Source organism: Panthera onca, chromosome B3 (assembly GCF_046562875.1).
Source record: "Panthera onca isolate mPanOnc1 chromosome B3, mPanOnc1 haplotype 2, whole genome shotgun sequence".
Taxonomy (NCBI): Eukaryota; Metazoa; Chordata; class Mammalia; order Carnivora; family Felidae; genus Panthera; species Panthera onca.
The window spans coordinates 119,312,825-119,336,176 of NC_138344.1; the positions used below are offsets into that span (position 1 = coordinate 119,312,825).

The 23,352-nt window shown below is 40.6% G+C and overlaps 1 protein-coding gene across 4 annotated transcripts in view; it reads right to left on the reverse strand.

The window, feature by feature from the left end:
- Positions 1 to 6,547: 6,547 nt before the first annotated feature.
- MLH3 (mutL homolog 3) overlaps positions 6,548 to 23,352 on the reverse strand; it is a 28,491-nt gene continuing 11,686 nt past the window's right edge. For 3 of the 4 annotated variants that reach the window (XM_078448014.2, XM_078448012.2, XM_078448015.2), the window contains 8 exons: positions 23,208 to 23,280; positions 17,527 to 17,598; positions 16,105 to 16,216; positions 14,946 to 15,105; positions 9,466 to 9,489; positions 9,277 to 9,355; positions 7,894 to 8,045; positions 6,548 to 6,918 (listed from right to left, as the gene is read on the reverse strand). In XM_078448014.2, coding sequence (XP_078304140.2) covers positions 6,796 to 6,918; positions 7,894 to 8,045; positions 9,277 to 9,355; positions 9,466 to 9,489; positions 14,946 to 15,105; positions 16,105 to 16,216; positions 17,527 to 17,598; positions 23,208 to 23,280 — 795 coding nt within the window. In that variant the 3' untranslated portion in view covers positions 6,548 to 6,795. Of the gene's footprint in view, positions 6,919 to 7,893; positions 8,046 to 9,276; positions 9,356 to 9,465; positions 9,490 to 14,945; positions 15,106 to 16,104; positions 16,217 to 17,526; positions 17,599 to 23,207; positions 23,281 to 23,352 lie in introns of those variants that run through there. The other variant, XR_009606421.3, reaches the window with a different exon arrangement.

Genomic DNA, 23,352 nt, shown 5'->3' on the forward strand with positions numbered 1-23,352 from the left:
AGATCACATACTAAAATTCAGATTTCTTGCTTCTCTTGGAAACTCTGCAGCTTTGGCAATTTTGCGCCCACGTTCCCGAATGGCAGCAGTTGGCTACACTTGAGCAGCTTCTGACTCCATTAAATGGAAAACCTCCTTTTCTGCAGTTCCTCCCCGGTCCGGTCCGTGTAACTCATGTTATCTGCCTGACCCCTAGAGGCATTTGATCCGTGAGCCTTGTGTTAAAAGAATGGGACAGATTCGGAAGGAAGTCCATTTAATGTTGTTAATTAAAGACAAGCTGGGGAAAAGTCAAGCTGCCGAGCAGTATGCATAATATGACCTTTTACTTCATTAAAACAAAACAATATGTACATGCAATAGGATAAAAGTCTGGAAGAATACTACCAAACAGTGGCAAGCTGGAGGATATCTTCTAATTTTTAGTAGGTTCATATATTATTTCCATTTTTTATGTGTTCTACTTTAGTACTTACCTTTTCAGAAAGTCTCCCCAGGTAATCCAGATGATCCGCCATGTTTGGGAACCACTGGCCCAGAGCGGAGGTCCCGGGCAGACTTGAGCATACTGCGGAACCCCCCGAGATGCTGGTCCCAGGCCAGCTTCCTGTCTCCTGCGGCACTGTCTGTGGGGTGGAGGGAGGGAGCACCAGGAGTCTGCATGTTTAACAAGCACCCTAAGGATCTGAACAGGTGATTTGATAACCACACTTCGGTAAACACTGGCCAGAGGTAGGTTATGAGGGGAAGGCCTCTGCATCAACTTGAGATAGATCTTTGCCTTAGGGCTCTTGTCTTCCCTGAAAGAGGGAGAAAACAAGATTGAAGAGGTTTAGTCTGAAAGACCGGCCTAAAAGCTCTGACTCAGAAGAGGCTGACTCACTCAGGCCTCAGTCTGTCAGTTCTTTTCCTTAAAGCATCTAAGACCCCGCGCTTTCTCAGTGAAGTGGCTTATAGCTACCAATTACGAGCAATTGTCTCCTCTGAAGGCACCAATTCTAACAGCAATCCGCTTGGGTACATACAACTGTGTGGTCTGGAGTAAAAGGAGTGAGTCAAGGAACTTAAATCTGTTTCTGGTCTAAAAATGCTTTATGATACTTGTCCTTTGTGCGTCCTAGTCTCTGGGTCTAAAATTAGCACCCACATTCTTCCCAGGCATAAGTGACATGGATGAAGGTTCCAAGGGTAGTTTTGGTCAACTTTTAAAGTGCCTGGGACAGAAGAACTGCACCAATGCATGCTCTTCGGGCTCTTTAGGACCTCAATTAAGCAAGTCCCACAAAGCTATTTATATGCCTCATTTTTCTATTTCTCTCTCTCCTCTCTTCGACTGGAGGAGGAGTAAATATTGGAAAGGGGAGAACCTTATCTGAACAGGGAGAGACAAGCCCCATGTCAACTTCCTACCTCTCGGCCTTTGTGTCTGTCTGCCAGCAGGACCCGGAAGCTAAGGACAAAAACTTGTAGCTGTAGCTTGAAAAGAATTAATAGAAAGAGGATTCCATGGATGTGAAAGTCCTCCTGAATACGCCAAATAAACCAAGTTAGATAACTTACTCAATACAGTTTGTAAAGACACTTTTCCCACGGTTTATATCTTCCAATTTAGGCGGAGGGCAGGAGAGGCACAATTCTTGGAACTCAAATCAGGAACAGAAATTCCTAATTTAGCCTCAGAAGTCTCTGAAAAACACTCCACCAAGGAAAACTTAAGTGTAAAGTGATACCTCAAAGAAATAAATGCGGGTATGGGTAGGATCGTACGTTTCACAGATGTGCTTCACAACCATTTCTCAAGGCAATCTGTTGGCTCAGTCTCTGGGTTAACGAAGGCCGCCAGTCCTGTGGCTCCATCATCGGGCTACGTGATTCTATAACATATGTGGAACTCAGGACATCAGAACTGTTTTTGCTATATGGTACCAGATGGTGACGTAATTATTGTAAAGGCCCCATACTATCCACCTGTCCTCGCAAAAACTCCCTCTGCAGACATGCACCTAGTTGACAAAGGAGCTATTCTGAAATGTGGTTTGGAAGTGTTTTCTATCTGGCCTACTTTGCTTTGAATTATTCTTTCATTCACCAAACAGCTGTTCCAGGTTATTGTGCAATGGCTAAGCAATTATTATTAATAAAGAGCTTATAGTCTAAGCTTTCAGTCTTCTGCACAACACTCACACAATGGAGGGCAGCCTTTGAGCCTAACCACACTGGCAACAGTGATTGCTTGATGTTTATATTAAATACCAAGCTGAAGAGGAGACTTTCAGTAGTGTTTTTTCAGGCATGTTACATTTAGAATTAAGACCTGCCTAGAGAAGAAGGAAGCTGCTTAAAAACTTGACAAGGTTCCTAAAATTTGTAACTTCTATGCAAAACTCTGCAGTTTACTATAAAAGAGAGGTGATAAAATACCTTGAATAATAATGATACACTAATATAGCAGTAGCTAACTCCAACTCCAAACCATCTTTTTTTTTTTTTTTTTTTTGGCCAGGGTAGGGGTGGGTGGCAACCACCACTGCATATGCCTTACTTTTGTGGTAAATAAGAACAAGTTGTTAGGCAAGTTGTGAGGGTAAGGTCAGGCCAAATTAGCTTCTTCAGATTGCTACCTGGGGCACGCTAGCTTACGGGCTCCAGTAAGCTCCATAGATTCAGGTACGTAAGACGCTTGGATCCTCCAGACTTTGATCAGGTTGCCTGAACTTTATGTTTCAAAGCACAGGGTGCTGACAAATGGGCACGGGATGACAATGACCCAAGGGTCTGAAAGATCCTAAGCCATAGGATAGCCTCTTTTTTTCTTTATATGCCTGCAACTTCTGATACATTTAGAAGGGACACATACATGGAGTTACTGAGTGATGAATAAATGGAGAAAGAGAAGCAAGGGTTTGTTTGGTGAGATTATCTAGATTTTTGGTTTCCCAGACGTCCTTCTTTTCTGAGTCCACCTTGTTGCTATCTCAGTGCTGATAAGCAACTTCAGTTGAGAAAGTGTGAAAAGGCAGGACAGGTAACAGCAAACGCAGCAGTCAGTTCTCCTTGGTAGCCTGCTTTCGTAAAGGTTCTGATGGAACCTGGTGGCACTTCAGATGGAAAACAGGTAGAACGAGTCCGACTCTTTGTGCCAGAAACTGCTCTTCCCTTCATTTGGACTTGCTACCACTGGCTCCCACTTAAAGCTTCATCCAAGCACAGTTGTCCTCGCTCTCTAGGAGCTGACCACTGCATCTGTTCTCGCTTGGCATGGCTCCTCAGGCCCCTACACATCTCTAGAACTTGGTCTTGGGCCCCCTCCTGCTCTGCCCCTGTGTTGGCCGCCTTGTTTTTTTCCACTGTTAGGTTCAGATCCCATCTGTTCATTTGTGTCTGACCTTTTCTTTGCCTCACTCTGATGTGTGATTGCTTGAACCTCTCCATTCTCAGCTGCTCATGGGGTTCCAGATCACCAGCTAGGTTCTGGACCTTTCCCTAGCTCTCTCCCCTGTCTCTTCCCTCCCTTCTAGCCTACACTCTAAGCTTTGCTTTTAAGCTTTTCTGAGTCTAGCCCCTATTATCATCTATAGATTTTATTTCTGACAGAACTGTCATCTCCTCGTATCCCAGTAAAAACGACATAGCTATAACTCAGTGACCTCTAAACTAGAGGAAGTTACCACATTCCATCATCAGTTTCCTTGTCCTGACTAAAGCTAAGCTTCTTAAAGACATGCACCCTTATTTCAAATATAATTGTGATGAACGTTCCCCAAAAAGGCACTCTCTAGAATGGCTTCATCGCACATCGTATCTTTTTTTTTTACTCTGAAGTTAGTGAAGTTGGTGAAGTCTCCACTAACCAGAATCTAATAAAGTTGAACCACTAAGTTTACAAACTGGTAAGTCCCTAATAAATTAAAAATATATGGCAAGCACAAGGTAACAATGGGAAGGAGTGTGCAACGTGAAGCCACCCAGATCTGGGTCTGAATTCTGGCTCTTTTAGCAAATGGGGTAACATCTCTGAGGCTTAGCAGTCTCACTGTTAAAGAGACATCGGCGGGGCGCCTGGGTGGCTCAGTCAGTTAAGCATCTGACTCTTGGTTTGGGCTCAGGTCATGATCTCACAGTTCGGTTCGTGAGTTCATGCCCCACTCTGCTGACTGGACACAGCCTGCTTGGGGTTCTCTTTCTCCCTCTCTCTCTGTCCCTCCCCTACTGACGCTCTCGCTGGCTCGCTCTCTCAAATAAATAAATAAAACTTAAAAAAAAAAAGAGACATTAGCTTGCTAACAGAACTGCTGTAAGGCTAGTAATAATGTACACAAAACATTGGGTATATATAGTAGGCCCTTAGTAACTGGTAACATTCATTCTCGTGACTGGAGCCAGAAAACTTGTTTACCATTAGTCTGCCACTTAGTACCTGTGTGATCTTAGACAAATCACTTAATATATTTCAGCCTTTGTAAACTGGGGAGCCTAACACCATCTTATCTGGTGGGTTGCCAAGAAAATTCAAATAAGACATGCAAAAATCATGTTGTAAACCTTAAAGCACCACAAAGGTGTTAATGACTACTATCATGTGTTAGAAAATTAAGTCTGTTTTTACTCTATGGCAAGTAAAGTTAAAAACAAACAGAACAAAACAAAATCCAAACAGGCAACAAAAGTAATGTTAGATATTTTTGGCTAATAGGTTGGTTTTATGTTGATGCATGCAACTGGGTTTATAAATTATGAAAAAGGATAATTATCTCTTCCATTGCTTGAGTCAGGCTAGCCAGGAAGATTATTACATTATTTATGGAGAACTTTTTCTAATCTCTGCTATTCTCAAAAAAACGGTGGTCTAAGATTGTAGCAAAACATTTTGAAACTGCACCTCATCCTAATATAAGAAGTATCATAACACTTTTTTTAATCCCACAAATTCGTCTAACCTGAAAAATATTTTAAACTCCCAGGACAGCTGGCCTCCATATAGCTCTGGAGAGTGGAGGCAGAGGTCCAGAGGCCACAACACCCCACTGGGCCTGGAGGCAGAGACCCTGACAGCCTTGCAAATCCCCTGAAAACACCCTCCTTTTGAAGGTCATGTCTCCCAGTCTATGAAACCGCTTATATGTATTAAGAAGAATAAAGGCCATTTTTAGACAGTGGTGCCTATTCTTCAGAGTTCCAATTACGTAATTCTACAAGGATCCCCTTGAAAACCAGTGAAGGCTTTTCCTGAACCTTCTCTGAGACACACACTAATGAATGCAATACTTCATTGCTCCTGTAAGATTCACTGCAGGGCTGCTGGCAAACAAAGTTTTCTTCCATGAGTACAAATGTGTTTCCTGTATTAAAAAATGAGAAAAATCATTCCATTGATGATACAAAGGCCAGTTTCAGCAGGCTGCAAAATACAAAAGTGGAAATTCTCACTGCAACGTCTTTCTCATTGTATGGGATCCCAGTTGCAATAAACATTACCAGCTGGGGTTTTTTGCTTTTCTTTTTGTCTTTCTATAAACCTTTAGTCTATTGAGTCTTATTAACCAGAAATCAAACATTCTAAAAAGGTAGAGGAAATACAGATTAAGGATGGCATAACAAGCATTTGCCACAAAGATCAGTCCTGGTCCCAAATGAAATTATGAGGCCATTAGACAGGCATACTGTAATAAAACTAAGATATAATTTGAAAGGGATCAAAAGAACTGTTGTCTCCTGGAAAACTGTAGAGAACAGGTCTGGTTAGGTTGAAAGAATAAATTCTGCATTTTGATATGAAACTTGCTCTCACATAAAGAGACACTTTTAAAGTACCAAAAAAATCATAGTTTTACAAGTCCTAGTACTTTCACCATTTTCCCAGTTGGAGTATGAACAATATCAGATGCTGAATGAGATCTAGCAGGGGAAAGAAGACAACCAACCAGGACAGGAGTTTAATTGTCTCTATTCTATCCTTGTCCTTGTTTCTCTCCCTCTCTCTTTTTTTTTAATGTTTTATTTATTTTTGCAAGACAGAGACAGAGTGTGAGCAGGGGAGGGGCAGAGAGAGAGGGAGACACAGAATCCGAAGCAGGCTCCAGGCTCTGAGCTGTCAGCACAGAGCCCGACTCGGGGCTCGAATTCACGAACTGAGAGATCATGACCTGAGCCGAAGTTGGACGCTTAACTGGATGAGCCACCCAGGTGCCCCTGTCCTTGTTTCTCTTTTATCAATAGTTTTTTAATCCCTAAAATAATCTAACTATAGGCCTGATGGAAGACTACAGGGGACATTTTTTATTGAGTGTAGAGAACTCTTTAAGTCTGAGATTTAGAATGTAAATTACAGCAGCAGCAGTGAGAGATCAAGAAGACGGGGGAAGGAGGAGACCAATGGAGCGGGGCTATGGGCTGTTTAGGAAGGCAGAATGGATCCCAGGGAGTTCAGCATAGGTAAATTACATCAATGCAAACTATGAGGCTGGAAAAAATTGCAAAGCCAAAACCAAGCAACCCCTCCTCCCACCTCCCCCCACCAAAACAAAACAAAATCAAACCCACAAATGAATCAATTAGTCATTAAATTTTATCTCTAAATAAGTTTAAAAAAGTAGATATCATAGGGCAACCTCCTGAGTCCACAGCTGCAGATGAATGAACTGTCTTTAGCTTGGAGGGATCATCTGCTCAAGACTGATTGATCACGTTGCTTGGAGACACTGGTGGCCTCAGACTCTGCTGGTACCTGCAGCCCATGCTATCTGCTCAGAGGCAGTTAGCATCCCTTTGGCTCCTTACAGATCAATAATTCTGTTCTCACGGTGGCTCACAAGGAGGCATGGATGCCCTCTGGCTTTGCCCTGTTTCACATCTTTCCGCTTTTCCAAAGAGATGCCAGGCCTGGGCCATTTTGCGAAGTTTAGCAAGATTGGGTTTAATCTGTGGGAAGAAAGAGAATAACTCCCATATGCAGCTTGAAAAGCCAAGTACCAAATAAAAATTTCCTAATTACGGCTATTCCAATCTGTTCGGATTTCTAATTTCTGGATTCAGAAAAGATTAGAGATTTCCTTAGGATAAGCGGGACTGCCAACTTTAAGTCTAGACTCCCATCTCTTCAGGAATGAGGACAAAAGTTTGTTTTCATTGTCCTATGAAACAGTAAGATTTTAACGGAGTAAAGCCTATTGGATGCATCAGAAAACTCCATGCAAGTAAAGACTTTATAGCCCTTACAAGGAAAGGCAAGCAAAAGAAAAGATTTTGGAAAGCAGCAACATGGACATTCCTATTAGCTTTTGTGTTCTGTTTCATTTAAGATTATAACAAGAACAGAAAATGTCTTTAATTTAAACCACTCTGTGTCTTTATTGCATTATCCACATCATTGTTCCTGGACTGCTGAGTAATCAAGGCCAAACCATAATGTGAAAATCTCCTAAGCTTGGTTTCCTGCCGGATGATCCCCAAATCATAACTCTAGAGATCCTTAGAAATGGCTACCATTTCCAGCAAAGGCACCATCAAGAAACTGGCTGTTCAGGTTGTATTTGTTAGCAGTAAATTTGCTGTGTTTCTACCAACTTTCTGTAGCCCCAGAGAGACCTTCTACATCCTATCAAACCTAGAGCTAGTAGGCAACAGATGTCCAGGATACATCAGTCCGTACATGTGTTAAGCTTAAAAAATACAAAGGCATCACGTGTGTAATCTGACAGTGCAGCCTGAGCTCCATGGTGAATTTGAGCTAGAAGATGAAGTGGTGGGATTTTATATAAATAAACTTTCAATGCATACTTTTCAAAACTCGGGTATTTTGGAAAGGATTAAGACAGGCTACATTTGGCTGATAGGAGCGGGAGAAGAAAGAGAAGATAAACCTTGCTCCTCTTCTCCTGTTAGTCATTACTGTACCTGCTTTTCCTGCTCCAAGTGGTCTATGTCAGCCAGCGGCAGCATAGAAGGTCTCCCGTGAGCACACTGGAATGGCAGCTGGCACCACGACAGGGCTTCAATAAGGCGATAGCTCTCCTCCGGGCTCAGGCCATCATTAAACTTGATGGCCCCTACACGAAAGACAGAAACAAGGTTATGGTGTGTATAGTAGGAAAACAGTGCTGACCCTGGGCCAGCGCCAGATATCTGGGAAAAGTAAAATGTGTCTTAGGCTTCTTTCATGTGACCAATACTGCTTGAAATTGGCACTTATCGACACGTGGATGAAACTAAGGGTTCATGATGCACCTGTGTCTCAGCTCTTCCTTATGGAATCATGGTCTTTCTAATCCCTAGGGGAGGCATTCCTTCACTTGTTGGGATTCTGCTTTCAGAGTTTTTCTCAAAGAGACAAGGGCAACATTTTGCTTACTTCTTACAGATTGTAAAATCAAGATCATCTTTTAGCCAGTCTATCACAAAGATCTCTACTTGTTGTTTTTCCCACAATGTCCATTTTATTTGCTTTTTTCTATTTCCATAATAATCTTCCTGCCTTTATGCAGACATTGATACATTAATTCACTCGGTCAACAAATATTTGTAAGTATGTACTTTGTGCAGCAGGAGCTATGTCAGGCAGTGAATGAGACAGATGGTCTCTGCCTTTAGGGGGCTTATGATCCAATGGGTCCAACAGGTGAGACAAACATGAAACAAATAATTATACAATAATTATAAATTTTTGTTGTAGGCTTCTATTCTTTCTTACCAGCCTAATTTCTTGGTATCCTTTGCTGCTCCTCATATAACTAATTTCTTTCTGCCTTTTGATCTGTGCATAGGCTATTTCTACCCCTTGTGGCAAACCTTCCCTTCCATCCTATGAATCCATGTCCCTCAGTTTGTTCAAGGCTTGACTTACAATGCATCTCCTCTATGAGTTACCGCTCCACTCATCCGTGTCAGTCTGAATTATGGTCAAATGTATGTGTTGGTGTTTTGCTTTGTAAAAGCAATTTTTTAGTGTTCACTCTTCGTGTATTCAGTTTCTTGATCTAAACCGTACCCTCCATGGGGCACCTGGGTGGCTCAGTCAGTCAAGCGTCTGACTCTTGATTTTGGATCAGGTCCTGATCTCACAGTTTGTGAGACTGAGCCCCATGTTGGGCTCCACACTGACAGCTCATGCTCTCTCTCTCTCTCTCTCTCTCAAAATAAATAAACTTTAAAAAATAAATAATAAACTGTACCCTCCAAGAAGTGAGTAGTAAATGTGCCTTCTATCTCTTTCATAACTTCTGTACTCCTGCCGGGGCTTAGCATACAGAAGCACTCATTATCTGGTGTGCTGAGTCTTACCGTGGCAAGCTTGGGATGCCAACACCTTCTGGACAGTCAGTGGCAAAGTCCCTTGGATGCCTCCTGTGGTCTGGAGTAGCTAATGCATAAACACATTCTTCATTAAGAAAATGAAGGGAAAAGGAAATGCGACAATAGAGCCTTTTGTGTGTGGTGCCTCTGTGTGAAACCCCAAAATAAGAGGCTTACCTCTACTTGTTCTCGAATAAATTCCTACAAAGCAGAAAGGAAAACAGGCATTAATCCATTGTTGTAATTCTTCTTTTATAGTTTAAAAATACACTTCCTGGGGCGCCTGGGTGGCTCAGTCAGTTGAGTGTCTGACTCTTGATTTCGGCTCGGGTCATGATCTTGTGGTGGTGGGATTGTGGTGGGATTGAGCCCTGTGTCGGGCTCAGCGCTGACAGCATGGAGCCTGCTTGGGATTCTCTCTCTCCCCCTCTCTCTCAGCCCCTCCTCCTCCTCCTCCTCCTTCTTCTTCTCTCTCTCTCTCTCTTTCTCTCAAAATAAATAAAGGAATATTAAAAAAAAATACACCTCATAAAGGAGAGAGTTCCAGCAATATAGCACTTAGGTGCAAATAATTTATTTGTTGTGAGGCACTCTGAATATGAAATACCAAGACAATTTAATAGAACTCCTACTGAAGAGAGAATATATTTAGCTACTGAAGCTTCCTCCAGAGACAGCTCATAACTCATGAAGTTATGTAACTGCTGAGAGCAGCTTTGATGATTCCAGAGTCTAACTCTCAGGGAGGCTTCTCACTAAGAGGCTGCGTGTATTTACGATCTTAGCCAGAGCAAGTGTAATGCTACACACAAACGGAATAAATACACAACGATCATCAACACAATGGAGCACTGAGTGGGACATTCGCTTAGATATATAGTAAACATAAGTAGTCACTTTAGTTCCCACAGCATTTTTTTTTTTTTTTGACAATTCCATTCGGGGTCGAAAAGCTTATTTTGGGGGGCATTTTGTTGAGTTTCTCCTCACTAGTATATTTCTGTCCCTCAAGTAGCCTTTTCAATAGTTATCCCTGCAGATGTTAATATTTACAAAAGGACTTCAGAGAAATTTAAAGCAGACGCTATTTTTCATGCTACCAATTTGTTTAACCTCTGGAGCTAAAAAAAACTGTTTTGAGATACAGCACATTTAATAATTTCTTTCTAAGAAAACCCAAGATTTTTTTACTCCTAGAATTGGCTATGTATAAATCACCTTCCTAAGATTACAAAATGGTAGATCTTCTTGTTAAACCAGACTCAGAAAATTCTCCCCTTTCCTCAAAGACACCCTAGTCCACCATGCTTACAAATGAGTACAGTTACCAAGCACTGGGTGGTAGATACCATATATTTTTTAAAAGCTGGATATGTTCCCAAACAAACCTACACAGAAAGATGTTTCCGAATACCTGACCCATTAAAAAGCTTAGCGTGGACAGAGATCAAACCTAACCTCTTTGCCATTCTCTCTTGTGCTTGGTCATCTGGGACTTGTGACACATCATTTTTTAAGCCTGGTGAAGGGGAGAAAGATCGTATCTCTGTTCATGTCACATTTCAATGGTTTAATTAATACCAGATAACTTAATATTAAAAAGGCGCACTCATCAGGCTAAAGGACAGAACTTTATAGAAAATATTTGTGATCTTTCAACTGTCAGGATCCAAGTAGCTACTCCTTTTCAAGATACCAAAACTGTTCCAGCTTCTTCCAGAATTAACAAATCTCTCCTGAGCAGTGTGACTTAACATAGTCAAGATTTTCTGAAGCCATAAGCTGTATTTCAATTTGAAGTAAACTCCTTACCAGCAGTCTTTGAAGTCTCTTTGGGAAAAGTTGTTATTATAATTTTCTGGTTAAATACTTAGGGATTGAATTACAATAAAAGATTCTAACAGATTTTATCTTTTGGATTTAAGACAGTTTGGAGGAGGAGCCCTGGAGAAAAAAGGCTGTGTTGGGAAAAAGAGCACTGCTGAAAGCAAAGCAAAGGCTGTCTGATCAGAGAGCAATTCTGGAAGGGCCAAACTCATGATGGTCCAAGCACTGGCACTATTAACTGCCTTTCCCTCTCAAATGTCTTCTCACCCTTAGCCTACAGACATGCTTAAGTCTCTCCCATCTGAAAACACACCAAAATCTTTCTTCTACCCCATGTCCTGCCCCACACTGCAGACCACCTTTAGCTCTCACCCTCTCTCTCTTCTTCTGAAAACTCTTTTTATTATTTTTTTTTTTTTCAACGTTTTTTATTTATTTTTGGGACAGAGAGAGACAGAGCATGAACGGGGGAGGGGCAGAGAGAGAGGGAGACACAGAATCGGAAACAGGCTCCAGGCTCCGAGCCATCAGCCCAGAGCCTGACGCGGGGCTCGAACTCACGGACCGCGAGATCGTGACCTGGCTGAAGTCGGACGCTTAACCGACTGCGCCACCCAGGCGCCCCCTGAAAACTCTTGAAAGAGCAGGCTACTTAGCTCTACCTCTTCTCCCTCCACTCCCTCCCTGACCCATAGCAACCTGGTTGGGCGCCCCCGCCCCCACCCCTAGGAGCAGACGCCACCATGGAACACCGTCCTCATGATAGCCAAATCCAACTTTTTAGGCTTGATGGCTATTGTTGACCATTCCCTTCTTGCTTAAAACTTTCATTGGTTTTAGTAATATTACTTTTTCCTGATTTTCTTCCTCTCTCTGACTAAATATTTTCAATCATCCTTTACAGTTTCTTCTTTTCAGCAGCAGCTTTCCAGACCGCTGCCAAAATATATGCACCCTGAATGCTGGTGTGCCACCAACTCCACCCTTTGCTCTCCTCTCTTTTTATTCTTCATATTCTTCCTAGGCAGTCACACTTCCTCTAGGCTCTTCTCCAGCTTCTGATGTTATAAAAATATATATACTATTAACTACCTCAAACATACATACAGCCCAGGTTTCTCTCCCAAGCACAGATGTGTAAGCCTGCCTATCCACTAGACATCCCCATGTGATGGCACATTCAATGCAACTAAACCCAGGCTCATAATCTAACTCCCCAGGCAGGTATACCCCTCCTCCTCTACTTCCTTTTTCTGTTGATGGCATTACCATCCTTCCAGTCATCCATGCTAGAACCTTCAGAATCCTATCTTATCTTTTCTCCTTTAATCCCTTTTATACTTTCTATTATTGTTCACCAAGTCCTCTTAATTCTACTTTCCAACTTATGTCTCAAATATGTCTCTCCTTTCAATTCCCAATGCTGTTGACTTAGGTCCTCATCCTTTCCTATTTGAACCAGTGCAATCAATAGCTTCTCAACTGTGCTCCCTGCCTCAAACATTTCCCATATCAATGTAGCATACAATTTATCTACTAAATCTATCTTCTAATTTTTATTTTTAGATATGACTAAAGTAACTCAGACTTCTGGGAAAATTGTAGACTTACTTCATGTGGATTTACCTGTGCTCCAAACAGAAAAAGTTAGAGATGAATAAGGAGTAGAAACCACAATGAATTAAATAGGACACCATGAAAAAAGAACAGACAGATATGAGAAAAAAACCTAACCAACATTCTGAATGTAAAACATGTAGTCATGGAAATAAAAAAGCTCAGTGGGTCAGGTAAACATCTGGTTAAATAGTAGGTGAAGAGAGAATTCAACTCACTAGAAGATAATGTATCACGAAGGGGTAAAACAATGGGAAATACGACAGAGAAGTTAAAAAGGTAGGTCCAGTAGACATCTGACAGGATTTCTAGGAAATGAGAGAGAATGGCAGAAGAGCAGTGCTTGAAGCGACAATAACTGTACATTTTCCAAGTGGAAGAAGCATGATGAATCTGAAGAAGGAAATGAAAACAAAGATAGATCATAGGGAAACTGCAGAACACCAAAGACAGAGAAAGTCTTAAAAGCCACCAGAGAGAAAATCAGATTACCTACAAAGTAATGATAACTAGATTGACAATGGACTTCAATGGCATAGAGAACGTCAAAGTTCTCAAAACACTGAGGGATGACTGACAATGTGGAAATTCCCTGCTTAGCTCAACAATCATGCAATTGTGAAGGCAAAATAAAGACATTTTCAAAGATGGTTTATCATTTACGGACTCTTAATAAAAGAACATTTAAAAGCTTTCAGCAAAAAGAAAGCTGAACACAGAATGAATAATCGGATGCAAGGAGCAACACTGAACAAAGACACTGGTAAATACTTTCGTTAATCTAAATAAACATTGACTCTATAAAATTAATGACTACCAGGGAGATTAAAACAGGTCGAGTTGGAGTGCCTGGGTGGCTCAGTCCAACTTAGGTTCAGGTCATGATCTCGTGGTCTGTGAGTTCGAGCCCCACGTTAGGCTCTGTGCTGAAGCTCAGAGCCTGGAGCCTGCTTTGGATTCTGTGTCTCCCTCTCTCTCTGCCCCTCCCCTGCCCACACTCTGTCTCTCTCTCTCTCTCTCTTAAAAATAAACATTAAAACAAAAAAATTTAAAAAAAAAAAAAGGTCAAGTTAAAATACTGAGCCACAACATGGAAGATGGGAGGGGAATGCTGGAAGATAAAGGGTTGTAAGGCTTTTGTACAGTTTAGGAAGAGAATAGAGAAGCAAATTACCTTAAACTTTGTTAAGGCTAAAATTCAAGGCTAATCTGAAGTAATACAAATGGAATATGTAACAACTTAAAGAAAATTTTTAACATTTATTCATTTTTGAGAGCCAGAGACAGAGCACGAGTGGGGAAGGGGCAGTGAGAGAGGGAGACACAGAATCCAAAGCAGGCTCCAGGCTCTGAGCTGTCAGCACAGAGCGCGATGCGGGGCTCGAACTCACAAAGCCATGAGATCATGACCTAAGCCGAAGTTGGATGCTTAACCGACTGAGCCATCCAGGTGACCATGGAATATGTAACTTCTACACTAGCAGAGGAAAACAAGGAGAAATAAAGAAAACTCTAATAGAAAAACAGAAAGGAGCAAAGAAAAGGCAACAAAGACAAAATAAACTGTTTGTTGTTAAAAAAAAAAAAGCGAAACACATAAGTAAAGAAGTTCTAGTTCTCTTCAACACCTCCAATGTCGTATCCCAAAAGCAGTTTTCCAGACGTTTACCAAAACACAAATGTAGAGGGTGAAATGAAAACTACTCAGAATATGCTAAATTCCTTTATGATTTCGTATTGATGACCTATCTAGCCTCATCTAGCTCACCACTACGTATATATCTTAATTCGAGCCATATATACTGGTAGTTCCCTAAACACAGGATCTGCTCCAAGTCTCTGATACCTGTTGTTCTGTCTAGAACGCCCTTCTCTCTTCTGCACTCGGCAGGCTCCTACTGTTCTACCAGATTTTTCCTAAGGAAAAAATTAGCTTTTCTGTGACAGTTTCCTTGAACTCCACCCCCCTGGGCATAGTAATCATTTTGTATTTTCATAGCACTTTGAACATCCCTCTAACTGGCCAAATTTCATTGTATTTGTAATTATTTAGATGTCCTTCTTCACCTTGAGCTAATTCATCTTTTAATTTCTAGCACCTGGTACACAGCAGGTATTGATACTTGTTGGATGAAAGATGAACACAGAATTTCTAAAGAAAACAGGAGGTTACCCTCAGTTAGCAATTTCCTCAACATCTGAAGCAGTCTTACCTCCACAATACTCTTGGTCACAGGAGATCTTCCTCTTCGAAGTTCATTGGCTTCTCTTTGTACAAAACAGAGTGGTACTTTTCCTACAAGGACCAGGGAATCACTATTGTCTGGAAATATAATTTCAAGGCCCAGATCTTCCAGATTTTTGTGGTAGCACCTAAAGAGAGAGCCTCAATTACAAAACTATTACTTCATTCGCATTTCAGCACCAGTCCCAAGCACTGGAGGGTTTCTCACAAGATGCCACAAATTTTAAAAATTGTACTGCTTTTCTCATACATTTGTTTAGGATTTTATTATCAAATTTCCTGTTTGAATTACAGTAACTTTCATTTTTTTTCTCTTTTCCATTAAGAGAATCAATTTGTTTCTAAGTCTTGTTCCTAAGTTTTTATTCTTCACCGAGGAACTGCTAACTTCTCGCTGCTGGCACTTCAAGGAGTTTGGCACAAATAGAAGGGCTGAGAATGTTTTGAATCAGCATTAAAGCAGGGAGGTAATTTACAGCCCTAGGAACTGAGAAGTGCTGATTAACTGGATGTAAATAAATGGATCTGCCTCTACTACACATCATGCCCCAGGGAAAAAGATTTATTGGCAGTAGCATATTCCCAAACCTGACATGAATTCAGAGACAATTCTTTATTTCCAATAATTTGTGCCACCCAAAAGTGGGAAAACGTCCTATCTTATGACTCACCATACGATTTGCCCCTTCCTTGCGGCCCAGTGTTTTACTTTCTTCCCAGTATGATTATGGTAATGAAAACTAAGAATCTAGAATGCACCGAGGCAAAGCAGAATGGAAGCAATTACTGCAGTAACTTTGCTTTCAGAAACAGCACAGCATAAACACGGACTTTTCCAAGAAATGGTAAGAGGATTCTAAGCCAACCGCTGGAAAAAATTATCAAGGAAACTCTATCCTATACTCAACAGCTGTGATATAGTGGAAAGAACAGCATTTGAAGTCAGAAGACCCGCATCTGAAAGCCTGCTACACCATTCAAGAGTTGTTATGACCTTGAACAAGTCATGTAACCTCTCTTGGCCTCAGGGTCTCATCTGAAAAAAGGAACAACAGGTATGCTTGTACTGCGCAGAATTACTGTGAGAGTTTATACTATAGATATCATGTCCTCATGGTAGTACTAACCGTAAGAGTCTGCTTTGTTCTTCTGTCACTGTTATCTCTAGTGGAGGGCTTACAATGGAAGACAGTAATTTCTTCCGACCAGAGCCTTGTGGCTGTTGCTTCTCATAGGAATCTATTGGAAAAGAAACGAATGGGTTCAGAGTAGGAAATGAAGTCTTCTAGACTTCAAGAAGAGCATGAGAAGGCACAGCCATGTTAACTATTATTGTGCTCAGCAGTGTGTTCAAACCGGTTGAGGCTTTGAGTTTCCATTATTATAGTCAAACGAGTAAGTATCCAGACCATTTATTCATTTCAGCAGTATTTCCAAAGTAAGATGTCTAAGACTTCAGTCTTACATTCAAATGAACAATGCAATGTTCCTGTAGATAGTCAATAAATGTGATTTTAATAATGGGGTGAATAATGTTGATTACTTAAGAAATAAAATTGGTTTACTATATAATCCTGTGGTTCAAGACAGTTTCCCATTCCTTCAGAAAGGTTTCCCAGTCTCTGAAGAGAATTTGTCAGTACTATTCTCAAATGAATGGTCTCAAGCCTATAGCCAGTTTTTCTAACACTGCTTTTACCATATCTTTCTCAACAATTAGGTCTTCATTTCATACGGAAAAGTGAACATGGAAGTAATATCATTGCCATTCTAGCCCATGAACTATCTCCTTAGGTCCTCACCTACCTCTTTGACATAGTTTTCCATTATTTGACTACAGGGGTAAATATTTTCCTGGGATTTTACCACTTGGAGAACACTGCCTCATGATAAGAAAAGAGCGTAGCAAAGATTAAAAAGCACGTATTGGCTTTGGAAGGCAGCTATGCTCACCACTATACCACCAACGCTGCACAGCAAAAAACACATATTGGCTTTGGAGAAACATATAACAAATTAGTGATATTGGTTGTCTCTGGGGAGAGAAACTAAGTGGGATGGGGAACAAGGGTAAAAAGGAGACTTGATCATATTCCATTTTGTACCTTTCAGACTTGAACTCATACCACCTATTCCAAAACAAATTTTAAAGTACAAACAATATATTGGGCCTTCTGAGCTGGTGGTGGTCTCTGCCTGACGAACTGTGAAGAAGGTATACCAAGATCATATGGGCACACAGAGGGGCGTATCTTTGTGATGGATGTCACGATAAAGTAGCCTAATCCTTAGGTACCCAACCCTTAGGGTTGATGACAAATGTATGGCAAATATGTCTTTGACCATGTAAGACCACCAAATTCGAATCCGTAAAGTGAATCACTATATTCTTTCAGTTAAACAAGAAGCCAAACCAGAAGGCTTCAGATTACTTTTTTTAAACATACAATTCATCTTTCCTCATGACAGCCACAGTTAGAAAAACTCTTTCAGTATACTAACTGTGCAGGGCAGTTTCACATATTTTCTAGTTCCAAACAGATCCTTACCAACAATCAGCTGCTCTAAACGGACACGCTCATGGGCGGCATGCTGATCCACTAAGACTAGCAGGTTTCCACCTAGAACATGAGCAAGGATTACTGGAGTATCAAATTCTCAGATCAAGATTAAAATAATCATGTTGTGTGGAGGGAAAAAAAGGTTAATTCAAACTAGCTAATGACATAAGCATAAGAAAGACATACATACTTAGTATGTATCTTTCATTTCTTAAAAAATTGAAATTATGGGGAAAACTATAAATTTATCCCTAATGAGAAACTTTTTAATACATTGGTATTTCATTTACAAAACAAGGTTAAAGCCCTATATTCCTAATGTTTAAATACTGATTTTGCGGGGCGCCTGGGTGGCTCAGTCGGTTGAGCGTCCGACTTCGGATCAGGTCATGATCTCACACTCCGTGAGTTCCAGCCCCGCGTCGGGCTCTGTGCTGACAGCTCAGAGCCTGGAGCCTGCTCCGGCCTCTGTGTCTCCCTCTCTCTCTGACCCTCCCCCATTCATGCTCTGTCTCTCTCTGTATCAAAAAATAAATAAACGTTAAAAAAAAATCTTTAAAAATAAAAAAATAAAAAAAAAAACAACTGATTTTGCTTTATTAATTCAGGTTGATACAATGAAGGGCCTTAAACACATTATCAAAATCAGCTGACTTTGATTTGCAAGCTACTCTGGAGCCCACAGAGAATGTAATTCTAGTACACTTTTTACTTCCAGAGAGTACACTTTTAATAAATGACAGATGTGATTCACTTTAAGAAACATTATAACCAAACATATAAATTCAATTTGTTGATTTACATTATATAATAATTATGTATTTTAAATGTAAGTGTAATTAGAATTTTTTTTAAAGACAGGCTGCTTCTGGCCAATTTAAACTTTTCTCACAAACCATTTACATATTAAAAAGGTGCAGGCCAGATGCAGTCCATTTAAAAAAATTTTTTCTTTTTTTAATATGTATTTATTTTTGGGAGAGAGAGACAAAGTGCAAGTGGGGTAGGGGCAGAGAGAGAGAGGGAGACACAGAATCTGAAACAGAGTCCAGGCTCCCAACTGTCAACACAGAGCCCAACGCAGGGCTCAACTCGGGAATGGAGAGATCATGGCCTCAGCCGAGGTTGGGTGCTTAACCAACTGAGCCACCCAGGTACCCCAGATCTAGTCTACTTTAGATCAGAGGTCAGAAAATTTTTCTGTGAAGGGCCAGACAGTAAATATTTTAGGCTTTTTAGGACATATAGTTTGTCACAACTACTCACTATTCCTTTTGAACCAAAGCAGCCATAGACAGTATGTGAACATTGTAGCTGTGTTCCAATAAAACTTTATTTATGGATACTGAAATATTAATTTCATATAATTTTAATGTGTCAAGAAATAATATTCTTCTTTTGCTTTTTCAATCATTTAGAACTGTAAAAACCATTCTCATCTCCCTGGGTGCACAAAAGCAGGTGATGGTTGGATTTGACCCACAGCCACAGCTTGCCTTGTTTTAGACCCAGGTTTCTCAAACTTTGATGGGCATACAGATCGCCTGTGGATCTTATTAAAGTGCAGATTCTGATTCAGTAGGTTACAGACGACACACGAGATTCTGCAATTTTAACTCCCAACTGATGCTATTTACAGACCACGCATTTGAGTAGAAAGGCTTTGGACTCTCAAGTACAAGAAAGAAGGCAGAATGTCCTGACCCAAAAAACCAAACCTACAGGGAAATCCCTTTCTCGCTGACAGGAGGACTGATTCTCAATTACATTAGTACATCTTTTTATCTTGTCATTTTATTAATCTGGTCCAAAGGTTGAGGTCTATTGCTATCAGTTGTTTTGAAATAAAAGCTCTCCTCCTGAATTTGATCAAAATAGATAATACCTGTTTTTTCCATTTCTACTAAAGGATATAATGTTTTTATGACACCATCAAATTCATGGCATGAGAGCTTAAGACTTCAGGAAAAAAAAGGAACTAATTTTTCTGACAGTATGTTCAACCACAGGAATAGGCCCCAAAATATTGAATTTTAAATTCCTTTGAGGATAGGAGGAGTTGCAGCTGGTTGTGATGAATACTGAACATCCTGTATTGGGCAAAACAATGGAATAAATAATAAATTGTGAGGGAGTAACCTCAAACTTGAAATTGGAGTCAGTGTGAATTACCAAGAGTCAGGAACCCTAAGAAATCAATCCTGTACGTGATGGTGGCAGAATGATTCATAGTCTACATAGGGCTCACAACATTTTCTATTCCTTGAATGAAGCAGAATATATGAAAGTAAGTTAATCACATCAGAAGCTGTATTTTTGATATTCTAACACAATAGAAGTTTCATAAGGGCAAGGGATTCTTTTTTCCCTTTATTTATTTTCATTTATTTATTTTAGAGAGAGAGTATGAGCAGGGGAGAGGGGCAGAAGACAGACAAAGAAAGAGAAAGAGAGAGAGAGAGAGAGAGAGAGAGAGAGAGAATCTTAAGCAGGTGCCATGCTCAGTGTGGAGCCCAATGCAGGGCTCAAGCCCACAACCCTGGAATCATGACCTAAGCTGAAATCAAGAGTTGGACGTTCAACCGACTGAGCCACCCAGGTGTCAAGGGCAAGGAATTTTATCTGTTGTACTCCCAGCATGTATAATGGTACCAGGCACATAATAGGTACTCAAATATTTACAGAATAAATGAACGAATCCTTTTCTTTGGGGTATCATAACTGAACAACTGTATTTTATCATAGGTGGAAACATGCAATACAAAATGCCAATATATGGCATTAATTTCACCTTAATTTAAAAACAGTAATAGAGGCTCCTGGGGGGCTCAGTTCTCTAAGTGTCCGGCTGATCTCAGCTCAGGCTTTGATTTCAGGGTCATGAGTTCAAGCCCTGTGTTGGGTGCTGTGCTCAGTGTGAAGCCTACTTAAAAAAAAAAAAAAAAAAAAAGTTTTAAAACAATAATATATTTGTCAATTACAAAATTATGTGCACATATTAAAATAAGTCGATTATAGGAACAGGTTGCTTTTAGTACTAATGAGTGACAGTAAAAGCACTTACATTTTTATTTAAAAAATGTATTTATCTAAGAGTACTCTTTGGTGGTATCTGACTAAAGTTGACTATTGAACGACATGGGTGTGAATGGCACAGGTCCACTTATGTGTACATTTTTTTCGATAAATACAGTACAGTACTGGGATGCTTGGGTGACTCTGTTGGTTAAGAGTCCAACTTCACCTCAGGTCATGATCTCACAGTTCGTGAGTTCGAGCCCCGCGTTGGGCTCTGTGCTGACAGCTCGGAGCTTGGCGCTTGCTTCAGATTCTGTGTCTCCCTCTCTCTCTGCCCCTCCCCACTCATGCTCTGTCTCTGTCTCAAAAATAAATAAAACATTAAAAAAGACCAGTACAGTACTGTAATGTATTTTCTCTTCTTTAGATTTTCTTAGTAACCCCATCCTAGGTGCCATTAGTAGAGATTTTGGTATTAAACAACAAAGAATTCTAGGTCATCAAAACCTTAGAAAAAAAATCTATTCATTTTTCCAAAACAAACTACTAGAATTTGACTTTCACTGAATCCATATTTATGACAATTCTGACCTATTATGACATTTACTAAATAAATCTACAATGTAAGCAAGGTAAAAGGGAATATTTTGAAATACAAAGAGAATAAGCTGCTTTCAAACTTTAGAAGCATTTGCCTGCCGGTCTACTGGTCTGGGCCCAAACCCTCCAATGGTGCTCAGGGCTCTCAGCCACCTGCACCATCACGCATGCCTCATAAATGTGCTCAAGAGTCTTCCGATTGGAAAAAAACAAAAACAAAAACAAGTCTTCTTTCACCCTCACCCTCCTTCAGTCCTTCTCTTCCATGTCACAGATTTCTAAGGCTCTCCTTGTGATCTCTGTCACCTGGTCCAGGAACATCATCCACTCAGTTACAGAGGTCAGAAAATCAGGAGTCATCTTTGATCTCCCTTCCCATTGCCAATGCATCACTAAACCCTGCTGACTTTCTCTCCTACATATCCTCCCAATGCACTCGCTAGGCTTCACCAACTATCATTTTTAGATACTGAAATATCCTTCCTACCAATCCTTTTGCAGGTACTGGGACTCCACCCCACCCCCAATCCATTCTCCACACTGCAACCAGAGCAATATTTTCAAAGTACAAATGGAATGTGACATGTACCACTGTAAAAACAATAAAAAAAGAAAACAGAAAGCTTCCCGTTGTTTCCAATTGGTGTCGGGACAAATACAAAGCTTGTAACTGGCACTTAAGATCTGGCTTTGACCTACTTCTCTGGCCTCATCTCTGCACTCTCACTCCAGCTGTACTTGTCCTGCTTCCTCTCACTCAAGGAGAGGAAACACAAATTGTGTATGTCATTCCCTCAGCCCAGAATACTCCTCCCTCCCTTCTTTACTTAGTTAAATGCTCATACTCATCCTCACTTTACCAAAAAAAACCTTTCCAGACCTCCCTAATTCAAATCTCTCTGTACAGTTTCTTACAGCATCTTGTTTCTCCCGTAATGTTAGCTAGAATTAAAACTTTAACGTTTATGTCCTTATCTGTTTCTCTTACATGTGAATTTTTTGCCACCATTATGGGCTAGGGCCTAGTACAGTCTCTGGCATGCAACAGGCAGTCAATCAATGCTTGTTGGATGAGTTAATGTTATTATTTACAAACTATTATTGCTTTATTAAAGTAGGTCACCGAGATATTGTATGTAATTCTTGATAAACTTAGCAGGGTTCATTATATGAACTTTCTATTATTACAAAGGGAATACGTGAAGCCTCAAAAAGTCAAACAATATAACATATTTTAAAGAATAAAAGATGAAATTTCCCCTTTGCCCACTCTCATTGTCACTCCAAAGGCAACTACTATTAATAGTTTGAAATGTATCTTACATACATATGTCTCTGTATATGTATACAGAACTAATGCACATTAAAACTGTTGTTTCAATGCCTGGGTAGCTCAGTCCTTAAGCATCTGACTTCGGCTCAGGTCATAACTTCACAGTTCCTGAGTTCTAGTCTCACATCAGGTGAGTTCATGCCCTACTTCGGGTGAGCTCTGCTTTGGGTGAGCACAAGCCCCACTTTGGGTGAGCACGAGCCCCACTTCAGGTGAGCATGAGCCCCACTCTGGGTGAGCCCAGCTTTTCTCTTTCTCTCTCTTCCCCTTATGGGATAGTCTCTCTCTCTCCGCCCCCTCTCCGTCTGCCCATCACTCACTTGTGCCCCCCCTCAAAAACAAAAAACAAAACAAAAAAACAATGTTCTTTCATATAAATTTAGATTGGTTTTCCCAATTGGCTTTAATCTGTCCAAATCATTGCAACTATATTATATATAAAAAATATCTTAAGAAGTGCTTGCGTGTTTCAGTCCGTTAAGCATCCCACTCTTGATTTCGGCTCAGGTCATGATCTCATGGTTGTGAGTTCCAGCCCCACACTGGGCTCTGTGCTGTTAGCTTGGGATTCTCTCCCTCTCTCTGCCCCTCCCCTGCTTACGCTTGCACACACACATGCTCTCTCTCAAAATAAATAAATAAACACTAAAAAAAAAACTTAAAAGGAGGCTATTAGGAGACCAGCTGGTTATTAATCAAGGCTAAACTCCATTCTTACCTGCCTCACCATTCTCTTCAGTCTTGGTGCTCATTAAACAGGCAATAAACTTGTTATCCACTTGCTGTAGAACCTGCCATATATTCAAGTAAGTGGTATAACACTAAATAAAAGTTAACAAAGCCTCATCTGTATACAAAGAGAT